This window comes from Naegleria gruberi (assembly GCF_000004985.1).
Source record: "Naegleria gruberi genomic scaffold NAEGRscaffold_46, whole genome shotgun sequence".
In the NCBI taxonomy this organism is placed as follows: Eukaryota; Heterolobosea; class Eutetramitea; order Acrasida; family Naegleriidae; genus Naegleria; species Naegleria gruberi.
The window spans coordinates 279,315-291,374 of record NW_003163281.1 but is presented as its reverse complement, the minus strand read 5'-3'; the positions used below and the strand labels follow the sequence as shown (position 1 = coordinate 291,374).

Sequence of the window (12,060 nt, the reverse complement as noted above, 5' to 3'; positions counted from 1 at the left end):
AAGAGCAAATAGTTCGCTTCACGATCCCGTTCCTTATTTAGAGATTACAATTTAAATATTAGGTCGATCATTGAGATAATGCACAGTGTACCTTAATGAAATATTATTGGTTGATTTTGCCGCCTGATTTTTTACAAAAAAAAATGAAACGAGCAATACAAGAGGAAACGAGTGATTCACCCACAAACAATAAGTTAGCCAAATACTCTTCTCACGACGAGGATGTTAATAATCGGATAGGAAGGGAAAAATTGCTTCTTTCTAATGATGTGATCGGGTTGATTTATTCTTTTCTTCCATTTGATGAAATTCAAAAACATTGTTTGCAATTGGTGAGTCATCAGTGGTATGAAAGTTTGTTGTTGGGTGATTTTCGATTTGCATTAATTAATAGAGTGGAGAATTATTTGGTTCAGGAATTTAATTTAATTTCCAATTCGAATGAAATTTCAAGCAAGAAGGAAAAGGAAAGAAATATGATTGGATTATTAGTTAGTGTCAAACATTGGCTTTTTGCTCGGCAATATGTAATTTCCGGGTTTGGAAAGAATAAGAGAAAAAAATCATTTAGTGAGTGGTTGACTAGATTATTATCTGAAAACATAAGTTCAACCACCTATCCCAAGATTAGAATTACAAAGATGGAGAAATTGTTTAGAGAAGGGGAAGAGTTGGTAGTGTTAATGATCTATTTGAATGAGCAAGCTACTTTGAAAATGAGTGCTCTCTACTCAATCAATGAAGATATAATTATTTATGTAGATGTGGTGAAAGGTCATAGTGATTTTAAATGGAAAGAAAGGTTGAACATTGATCCAAATGTTAAAAGGAATATAGTGTTACAAGTGAATGCCAAAGGATTTGAAGATGCTGATTGTGAAATTGAGGAATATCAAATCAATGACAAGTTTTATGATTCTTTATATGAAGAACTGAAAACTCCCAAACAAAAGCACAAACTATCACCATTCAATTCATTTCTATGGAGCGAATATGAGGATGAAAGAGAAAAGGAAAACCCAAAACCAATTGTAGATGTTGAATTTAATAGGGATATCGAAATTCATGATGAGAGATCTAACTATTTAATTGACTTGTATGATTTGGAAAATATTAAGGAAACTAGAGTATTGGATTTGGCTTGGAAAGTAGCATGTCGTGCATTCACATCCATTAAGAGCCAACAAATCCAGAAGAAGGATTCTGAGATATCAGTATCGAACGTAATTGGAAGAATTCTCACTATTAATTTCAAACGAAAGCCCAGACTTTGTGTCGACTTGACTTTTGACATTACTTACAAGAAATCTAGTGCCAAGGCAAAGCTATTTGTTCAGCAACAATTCTACTATGGTCATGATGGATATGAAAGTGATGCATTATTCCGCATTAATACCCAAGATCCCATATTCGACTATTTAAAATTATGGAGAATCTATGTAGGAGAAGATCAAATATCTTGGGAATCAATGAACTACAGATGTCAGTCAAAGGAAGAAAAAGACTCCGTCTCTCAATGTAGACCTCTATTAAGATCTATACTCAGACAATTATTGGATATTGCACCACATTACAATGTATTAGACAAACAATTAATCAGTGATCCACGAGACTTACTCCTATTTCATTTGTGATTTAGGTGAGCTCGATGATTGAGAAAGTTTCCATTATTTTAAAGTATGATTAATTGAAGATTTTATTTGGCAAATTCTTGACAAGGACAAAACAAGACAATTTATAATTAAAATTGGAAAAAAATTAAAAAAAATATTCAAACTCAACAGAAAGAGAAATTTCATCATCCTCACTTACAACACCAACACCTCTCACTAGTATAGCAATGGACAATATAACCGACTATCACATTGATACCAATCTCGGAGCAGGATCCAAATGGATTTCCCTACAGAGAATTTACTACTCACAGAATGGAGTTTCTAAATCGTGGGATATGGCCATCACGAAGGATTCTGTTGCAGCCTTGTTGTATCATAGAGAGAGGGAATGTTTCTTGTTGGTAAAACAATTCCGACCACCTGTATTCGTTCGACAATTAATGGAGGCTAAAACTGAAGAGGAAAAAACAAATTTAAAAGCCAAGATGAGTTTTGAATTATGTGCTGGTTTGTTGGATAAGGATGGCAAATCACCAGTTGAAACAATGCAAGCTGAGATTTTGGAAGAATGTGGATATCAAGTACCATTGAAGGCGATTGAACCAATCACTAATTATTATTCTGGAGCTGCAAAGAATAATGCAATTCAACATTTGTTTTATGTGGAAGTGATGGAGGAATTGAGTGAATCGACTGATCCTGGATTGATTTCAAAGAAGGTTAGTGAAGGAGGAGGTTTGGAATCTGAAGGTGAAATGATTGATGTAATAGAGTTGCCACTTGCAAAAGCAAAGGAGTTTATGATGGATGAGGAAATTGTTCGTTCTACTGGAATATTATATGCTATTAGTTGGTGGTTTTTGGAAAAGGCAACTCCTGAACAAGTTGCTAAATATTACAAGAAGTAATTTTGTAAAATTCTAAATGTACATGTCAAATATTATCTCACTATTTTCAAAATACGTATTGCAAGATGTACATCTAATAGTTTAATTCAAATGTTATCACTATTTTTCACTGAAACATTTTTACATTTCAAAATGCACCAAACAAGGCAAATTAAGTTTTAATTTTAAAAAAAAAATGTTATTTGATGATTGTAACTTGACAGATAATCTATTACGAGGAATTTATACCTACGGCTTGGAGAACATGCTAATCGTACAGAAAGTAATATTGAATCCACAATCAGAAGATGTGAAATCTTCCAAAATTGTTCAATGGATTGCCGGAGCAGGAAAGACTGTTGGATTAATTATTAAAGTATTGAAAGAAGTGGATTTTACAAAGAATGATGGTAAATTGCAAGGTTTAGTTCTTGTTCCAACCGATTATTTGGAATATCAAATACATAGAACAATGAATGCCATAGCTGATTTTATTGATCATTCGAGAATTTCGAATGAAGTTACTGAAAATCTAAGAATTTTAATTACCACACCACAAAAGGCAATCAAGAATGGTATAAATGTTAGTGAATTGGAAATTCTTGCTATTGACGAAATGAATTTCATGTTGGAAATTGGAACTGAATCAAGAAGATGTATCAAGAGAATATTTAGTCAACTCCCAAAGGAATGTGAAATTTTATGCACTGGTACAAGAACGTTGCCCATTGAATGCTACATGCACGATGAGCACTTGAAGGATTCACTCATTACAACATGCAACAGTTATTGTGATAGCGATTTCGAAGAATTGAGCGAGAGCATTATAGAACGTTTTGTCTATTGTCCAAAAGAAGAGCAGAAACTAAGCCTATTAAGAGAATCATTCTTTCAAAATTATGAGTATGAATTTGAGCCTGCTCTCCTATTCTGCAACACATACACAAGAGCAGAACAATATTACAAAATTCTAAAGGAATCAGTATATCCATCCATTGAGCTAACTCCTCAATTTGGAAAACCAATTTTCACAATTAATGATTGGAACTCATGAGGATTGGTTTGGAATTGACATGCCACTTTGCCGATTGGTTGTGCATTTTGATGTGATTTGCGATAAGGCGCTCAGTCGAATGAGAAGCGGACGATCTGGAAGATGTGGAAGAAGAGCAACGGTATTCTATCTTCCCTCAACATTGGAAGAATTAGATTTCGTATGGGAACTTTTATTTGGTGCTGCAAGTTGCAAATATCAGAGGGTCATGTTGCAAAATATAAGCTATGCTGACCTTTCATTCAATTTTACAATTTAAACAGTATTATGAAATAATTAAGAAGAGAATGGGGATAATTAGAATAACCTAATTCTCTGGATTCAATTATTAAACATCATCTTCAGAGAGTCTTCAAGGATTATTCAAAGAATTGTTTGAATAAATATTTGGCGGAATAATTTTAACTAAGGCGGTTATGCTCAAGATTTAGCAAAAAAAACAAGCAAGTTCTGTTGGACTAAATCTTGAAATGAACCAAGCTATTCGCCAAGAAGACACCCACAACAGAAATGGTCTGAGAACAAAAGTTACGAATAAAGGTTAAAAGAAATTCCAAAGATAATTAAAATTCTCACATTCTACTGCATCATTTGAGTTCCATGAAAAGAAATATATTCAGGATATCTGATTAAGTAATTAATTCAAATGGAAATGTTATTACAATATTGATTCCATTCCTGAATGGTTTGCAAAGGGTAATGAATAGACTGTACTTGGTTTGAAAATATTATTCAGTATAATCCTTTCCGAGAAGTGTCTTTGTTTTGATCACTTTTTCCTTCTTATCATTCTTATAATATGCCAATTCAAGTGTTTCTCTATTATCTGGAATAAAGATAGCCATTCCATTATTCTTGATATTTACCCTCTCTCCCAAATAATAACGAAATCCCTTCTCCAACTCTACAATTCTTGATCTTTGAAATCCTTCTCTTTCAATCAAATGGTTTAAAGCAAAATATGATCCATAAAAAGCAAACAATTCTGCAACCATAAATGGAGAACCTTTAGAAATAATTGAATATAAAAATTGTAATCCAAATAATATATAACTCAATTCCAAATTTGTTATTCCAGCATGTGTCATCAAAAAATCAGGAAGTGTTAAAGCAATTGGAGCAAAAAATATGGAATAGAATGAAGCTTGAATAATATTGAACTGACCCATTTTGGCAATGCGATATTGTAAAACTCTATTGCTAGGACTGACAAGATATCTCAACATTAAAGCACCAAGTGACGAGTGGGCCATACAGGCCAATGCTGGAAGTACAAAATATAGGGCAAGTAATGAAGCTTGTGAAAAGTTATTCTCCATGATATCACTAAAGTTGTTAAGGCAAATTAATGGAATAAGGAGAGAAAGCACATTCGTATGAGCGAATTGACCTAAAATAAGTGTGTGAAATCTTCTTTCATACATATTATTCAAACTAATCGCCACATGTCTATCATAGAATCTTTTAAACATGCCAGGATTAAATCTCTTCAACAAGAAACATCCCACAAATCCAGCAGCATGCATGGCATAGAGTGCATATGTAGCCTTCTTCTTTTGAAAGTCCTTTTCAAACCAATTCCATTCATTCTCTTGGATCCAATCCAGCATATTTATATTATATGCTTTACACAATTCAGCTCCATTCTTGAGTGTGAATTGATCGAAAATCCTTTCCAAATCATTAACACTCAATTTGTTTGCCATTAAGGAGGAATCAGTGTAAACTTCTTCAAACCATTTCGTTAATTCTAATAAAGCTAAATAAGCCAATGGTGTTCCAATTAATAGGAATGTCAATAATCGTGAATTGTATTCATCAACATTCTGACTAACTTGTGGATCTTCCTGTTCTTGTTCTTCCTCTGTGTCATTGATTGGTAGTGATGATGATGTTGTATTATTTGCATTATTTCTCCTTCCGAATAATTCATTATGAAAATATCGATAATTATTATTATGATTATTCATTAATCCATTCCGATAATGATGATGATGAGGTAAATTCATCAGCATCATGTTGGTATTCTTGAATAATGATGATAATTTTCTATTCTTCATCATTGTATTCACATTCTTTGATAGAAACACTGCAAGACCACTTCTTTGCATTTTTTTAAATAATTAATTAGCGAAATGTATTACAATGATTCCAAGCTCTGTCAATCAAAACCAGACTCCTAATCTATTAAATAGTTCATAATATATTTCTTTAAATTGAATATTCCACTGTTCGTGTTATGGGAAAGTGGTTGGCAATATTATCTGTCGCTCTTAATGATCAATAATAAAAATCAAATCGAAGCTCATATAGCTCAGTGGTAGAGCATTTGTCTTATGAGAAAATGAGGTTAGCAGATGGCCGAGGGTTCGACCCCCTCTATGAGCAGTTCAAATTTTTACATTTCTTCATTGGACTTCATTATGTTAGGTTTTTTAATATCAATATCTAACGAAGCGCGCTAATCAAGTAGCACTAATTAGTCCTATTATGCAACGCACATTTAAATATCATCAACCCAATCAAAAATTTCATAATCTGTAATTCAAAAGAATCCTAATATTGACTTTGTTCAAATCAAACACAAAAAAAAACAAGATGAAGACACATGTCTTTAGAAACAAACCAATCCTCATCCTTCTTTTCATTCTCACTTTCGTTTGCTTTTATTCGAAAGTTCAAGCCATCAAGATCTTGTTCTGTCCAGCACCATCCAAAGGACATTACAATCCCTTCATGACCGTCATTAAGAATTTAATGCAATTCAATCCAAAAGACGAGAATGGAAATAATCTCTATGAAATTTCAGTGTCGTTGGCGTGGATCGAAAACGTGTCCAAGCCCTCAGAATGGATTCCACAAGATTTTCCTTTGCAAAATTATCAAATCATTGATCAATCGAAAGGTTTACCTAAAAATCAAAGTAAATCTCTATATTTTTATAAATATGGAGAATGGAAGAAGGATATTATGAAAATGTCAATTGTCGAAGGTTTGGAAGTCATGGCTTCATTTTCAATTGAATCTTTTAATTTTTTCATGGAAAGATTTGAGAATTATCCAAATGAAAAGCCAGATATTATAATTGTTGATTCTTTGGATTTCCATTATTCATACATTGACATGTTTCAACAATTAAATGCCAAGTTCAATAATAGTGTGAGATTAATGACACTTGTGACTGGTATTGCTGAAGCAATTGATTTTGAGGATTTACCATTGACACATCCAAATTCTATTTCTGAATTACTTTGGGGAACTTTCACAGATTACATTTTAGGAAGATTCGAATATTTACATGATTATTTTCAATGGTTCAAGTTGAGAGTTTGGAGATATTCGATTCTTTCCATTCTAGTGAATGTTTTTACTGCACAAATTTTCTTTCCAACTCTGAGAATTTTGGTTCATTGCTTTGCATTGTTCAAAATTCGACCACATTACAATTCAAAGTTCATTACAAAAACCTTTTCGTATAGAAATTACAATTCCATTTCGAGTCAATATCCAGTTTTGTTAATGTCAGCTCCTGGAGTATTGGAATCTAGTAGAATGAGAGCTTATCCTAAATATTTTGATATTGGTTTTCCTCTCATTGATTCAGTTTCAGGTCAACTAGAATTTAAATCCCTTCAAGATTGGTTAGATTTGCTTGGTAATAATAATGAAAGATTGATTTTTATTAGTACAGGAAGTCAATTCAAATTGAGTGTTGAAACTAATCGAAACATTATTAGAGGTCTTTCGAAGGTGTTGAAATCGAATAAGGATTTGAATGTCTTGATGAGAGTTGAAAAGGAACAACAAGCAGTTCTTGAAAAGGAAATGAATAGTAATCAATTGGATTATGCTTCATCTGTGCAAGATTCGAATACTTGGATAAAGAGAATGAAACTTTCGAGTGACTTTCTTCCCCAACAATTTATACTAAATCATAGGGCAACTCGATTATTTGTCACTCATTGTGGTTTTAATAGTGTGAGTGAGGGAATCTTTTATGGAAAGCTCTTGGTTGGTATTCCAATAACTGCTGATCAATTTTTAGTGTGTAATCGTTTGCAGGATAAAGATTTTGGTGATTGGATCTATTCGAAATGGATCACTCCTCAAACATTTGGTAACTTGATAGAAAGCACCTTGATTAGTCAAGAAAAGGCTGAAAGAATTCAATGGGCAAGCTCATTATTCAAGTATTACTCATCAAATTCAGGTGAGAGAATTCACAATGCGCTCTATTTTACATTCAAGTATTTTAATGGACATAGGGGATTTGATGAAGGTGATGATGGAATGAAGCTTCCATTGGAATGGTCTAGTTTCATATTCATTACAACTGCTCTACAAATTGGAATTTTCGCACTGATTGTTAAACGTTTCTTGACTTGCTTGTGTTGTTGCTTCTGTTGTTGCAGAGTAAGATCAACCAAAATCAAAACTGAATAAATATATATAATGTAGTATATTTGTAATGTTAACTAATGTTGAGGACTGGAAAGTGTACCACTCTGCTTTACTCTAACAATTAACTTTCCATAATATTCACCACTGAATAATTTCTCAATTGCATTGATAACTTGTGTTCGATCTTTGAGATCGCATTCAATAACATTTTCTTCCAAGCTATCAATCTTCTTCTCTTGAATCCATCTCACAAGAGTATGGGAAGCTTGCTTGAATTTGGACTGGAACTTTTCAACCATAAATCCTTCCATTCTGGCACATTTCAGGATAAGGTTTACATAATTGTGAGGGCCTTCAAATGCTTCATTCTCATTCTTACCTACCGATGATGAAAATGACTGAATTCCATTGGAATTTGCAATGGCTCCACAAATAACTATTCTTGCATTTGTTTTCAAATGTTCTAAACATAAATCAAGCAAGACACCTCCCACAGTGTCAAAGACCACATCAATTCCATCTGGGCACATTTCTCCAATAGCCTTACTCAATGCAGCTCTATCAATTTTGGAATAATCATATCTTTGACCAGTTTTGAGTAGACAAGTATCTGCTGGTTGATCTTGCAATACACTGCAAGAACTACCCGTACTGGCACCATACATGTGTGTAAATGGAGACACCGATGACCATGCTGGAATAAGGCAAGAGGCGCATGGGCTGTTTAGTGGATCATCTGTAGTGGATGCTCCACTCTCTGAAGTATTCTTCTTTTTCATGTAATTTGAATAATTGATGGCATTATCATATTTGAGCTTATTAGTCATAAGTGATTTTTTTGAATCAGAGGAACAAAATCCAAAAATCTTAATCTGTGGAGGAATATGAGTAGATGCTGATGAATTCATCAGATTCAATCTTTCTACATTGTGTAAGTAAGGATGGTGATGAGTAGTATGGTGAGGCAAGTGAAGATGATGACCATGTTTCATCTCCTCTGGGGAATGGTAAAGATGACCATGTGGGGTAACGATTGGATCGTGTATAAAGTGGGTTGCTTCAGATGGCTCATCCTCTCTCGAAATGACCTCATGAGAAGATTTGGGAAAGTGCTCTTCATCCTCATTGTTAGAGTGTGAAAGGTCATATTCTTCCTCATTCTCTTCTTCAATTAATGAAGAGAAGAGCCATGATAGAGTTGGGGATTTGGCCTTATTACAAGATCGGTGTGGAATTAAACAATGACTAGAACTGCATAATGATGTCTTTTCGCCATTATTGTGCGTATGATTACCAACGGATGATGGTGAGCTTTTGTGAACATGCTCGTGATGAGTTTCGTCATTCTTAATCCCCTCTTTAATCTTCTTATCAGAAAGAGAGGCTCTCACGACCTGTGGAACAAATGATCCAACACAACCAGTACCTCCTGTTACAAATACACACTCACCCTCTGCAACATTGCTAAGCTCTGTGATTCCAAAATATGCACATAAACCTGCTTTTGAAAGAGTGAGGAATGCAGATAATGGAGAATCCATTGTAATATCACGGACCATATTATCATCCAAATCTTTTCCTCCACTCGAAAGTAAATATTGTTGAACTCCCAAATTGCCGTAAACATTTCTATTTCATATTATGAGCATCCTAATGTTCTCAAATAAATACATACCTTCCCTTAGTGAATAAATGATTTTTAGATTCGATAACTTCACCAACTGCATACGCCTTCAATACACCATAATTGAGTATTCGTCTAGGATCTGTATTCAAATTACTGCCAATTGAAGGATGATTACTCTCAATCCATTCTTGTTGTTTAGAGAATGGTGGAGGGAAATAATTTGCAAATTGAGTATTTCCAGTTGCTTGACATGTAGTAATATCAATACTTGGTGGTGGTATAATCAATTTACTTCCCTTTTCATCTATGGTTGTTTTACTTGGAGGATGATCATAAACCAAATCTTTTTTTTGAGTACCATCACTAGAAGATGGTATCTTCTCTCCAGCTAGTAATGGTTTCAAACTTGGATCCAAGGCAATATATAATACCTTGATTAGTATTTCACCATTCTCCAAAGGAGGTAAATGAATAGTTTGGGGTTGTAAATGCTTGAATAAATCTTGAGCAGTTTTTGGATTGTGCTGAAGCTGTATTTGACAATTCTCGGTTGCTCCTTCTCTCTTCTTCATATTTCTTTTTGTTGAAGAAACTTTTTCTAATTATTTGTTTGGAATATTTCCAATTTTCTGTTTTTCCTTTTTAGAGGATATTGCGTTCGGAAAGTTTTAAAACTATCTTTCCTTTAATTAATTGAATCATGATGAGTAACAATTCTATCCACACAATTAATTAATTATTAGATAAGAAGAAGCCTTTGAAATAATAAACAAAAAATCTTCTTGATGATCCCGAAAAAGATAAATTAGAAATATATCAAAATCTTTAAATCTCCAAAGCCATTCCCAATCAGATCAAAACAAATCCATCTGCATCAAAGCGGATACGAAAAACTCTTCTCAACCATCACCCTTGCAAAAGACTTCACTTTCCAAGCTATTTTTTATTAAGAAAAAAAATAACGGTCTTTTAATTTTGTTTCAAAAACACAACAACAACAAGAACACAGTGTGATTTTGTTTTTTTTATTGCTGTGTTCCTTCTTGGTGGCAAGTCTTGCCGTTCTAATATACTATTTATTGTTCAGAACAAGATTTCATTGTTTTTTTAATGATTTTTGGATAATAGTAATAATAATTAACAATAATTTAAAGATTGTCTTGAATAATAATATCATCACCATCATCTAATATATCCGGAATCATCATCAATATAAAAGGAGTAGTAATATATTCTACAGAACATCACGTAATTATGAATAATCATAAGAAACGTTCTGGTAGTGGTAGTGGTGGTAGTAATAGACAAGTTGCTGCTGCTCCTACCAGTTCCTATCATCACGATGAATTAAATATATTGGAAAGTGAAGTTGGAAAACCAATAATAGAAGAGTTTGAAAATTCATCATCAGATGTTGAAGAGGAGAGTGAGGATTCTAAAAACCTCTTTTTATCACCTCTTCATTCCGATTCTCCTTCATCATCATCAACAACAATAACAACAACAATAACCAATTCTAATACCACCAATAATATTGTATCATCATCCTTACCAACTTGGCAAATAGAGGACAAACGAAAAAAGAAAAACAAAGTGAATAGAAGTAGTACTTTAGCTTCATCGCTTCATTCTGGATATTTCAAACATACAGATAATTTAATACATGCCACTTCGAGTACATTATTGAATGGCAACAGTTTGTTTGAGCAGCCAACAACGATAACAGCTGGACCTCCAACATCTCCGAAATTTCTCAGAGTGAATGAGTCGATAGATGAACGATTTAATTTTCAAGTAATTAATGCCATCAAACAGATACATGCCGAAGGGGAGAGATCAGTGTCTGGTACTCACTTCTTCTCTAGTACTTCTGAAGATGTTCAGGGGATTTTATCAAATATTAGCTCAAAGCATGAGAGCGCTGATATTTTTATAGAACCAAGTGAAATTTTCATGAATTTTAATAATTTGAGTAAGGATGAAGTGGAAATTATCATATCCTTCCTTCCATTGGAAGACAATTTAAATATGGGACTCACTAGCAAGTACTATTACTATTTAACAATCGAGGACAAGTTTTGGAAATCTTTACTACTAAGACTCCCACAACGAGAACGTATTAGTATGCAAACAGTACTCTATCAATTGGATTTTCACGATAATTATTATAATTATAATTTTACAGATTTAAACACAGTTTATACACCACTTAATACCATGAGTGAAATTAATCCAGTGGAAAATATTGACGATATACCAGAAATTGGATCAATTAATGATAATGTTACCAAAATTAGGAGTAGGGATTCTTCCTTCTCTTCTAGCAAATCATTTTATCAAGTTGCTGGGCAAGAGTTGAAATCCAGTTCTCATCTCAAGAGAATACCACTCAAACATCAATATATACTTTACAAGCACCACTCGAAAACAGTGAAGAAAAAGGAACGAGGAAAACGAGCCGAGGACAAGATTGGT

General features: G+C 33.4%; 5 protein-coding genes and 1 non-coding gene across 6 annotated transcripts; 4 read left to right on the top strand and 2 right to left on the bottom strand.

Moving 5' to 3' along the window:
• Nucleotides 1-143: 143 nt before the first annotated feature.
• Nucleotides 144-1,634, top strand: NAEGRDRAFT_71453 (uncharacterized protein; the record flags this gene model as incomplete). Its single annotated transcript, XM_002673525.1, has 1 exon — nt 144-1,634. The coding sequence occupies one exon, from the start codon at nt 144-146 to the stop codon at nt 1,632-1,634; it is 1,491 nt and encodes a 496-aa protein (XP_002673571.1).
• A 206-nt stretch (nt 1,635-1,840) lies between these two features.
• On the top strand, nt 1,841-2,524 carry FM168 (uncharacterized protein; the record flags this gene model as incomplete). The annotated part of the gene is made up of 1 exon (XM_002673524.1): nt 1,841-2,524. One exon carries the CDS (start codon nt 1,841-1,843, stop codon nt 2,522-2,524), a length of 684 nt encoding a protein of 227 aa, XP_002673570.1.
• Nucleotides 2,525-2,768: 244 nt separating this feature from the next.
• On the top strand, nt 2,769-3,557 carry NAEGRDRAFT_71451 (uncharacterized protein; the record flags this gene model as incomplete). Its single annotated transcript, XM_002673523.1, has 1 exon — nt 2,769-3,557. The coding sequence occupies one exon, from the start codon at nt 2,769-2,771 to the stop codon at nt 3,555-3,557; it is 789 nt and encodes a 262-aa protein (XP_002673569.1).
• A 728-nt stretch (nt 3,558-4,285) lies between these two features.
• Nucleotides 4,286-5,668, bottom strand: NAEGRDRAFT_71450 (uncharacterized protein; the record flags this gene model as incomplete). Its single annotated transcript, XM_002673438.1, has 1 exon — nt 4,286-5,668. One exon carries the CDS (start codon nt 5,666-5,668, stop codon nt 4,286-4,288), a length of 1,383 nt encoding a protein of 460 aa, XP_002673484.1.
• A 192-nt stretch (nt 5,669-5,860) lies between these two features.
• On the top strand, nt 5,861-5,945 carry NAEGRDRAFT_t517. Its single transcript has one exon. It is a non-coding gene; the product is annotated as a tRNA-Ile (tRNA).
• A 1,592-nt stretch (nt 5,946-7,537) lies between these two features.
• On the bottom strand, nt 7,538-10,508 carry NAEGRDRAFT_80935 (oxidoreductase). The gene is made up of 2 exons (XM_002673437.1): nt 9,634-10,508; nt 7,538-9,587 (listed from the first exon to the last, which is right to left on the bottom strand). The coding sequence occupies exons 1-2, from the start codon at nt 10,155-10,157 to the stop codon at nt 8,033-8,035; spliced, it is 2,079 nt and encodes a 692-aa protein (XP_002673483.1). The 5' UTR covers nt 10,158-10,508; the 3' UTR covers nt 7,538-8,032.
• Nucleotides 10,509-12,060: the final 1,552 nt, after the last annotated feature.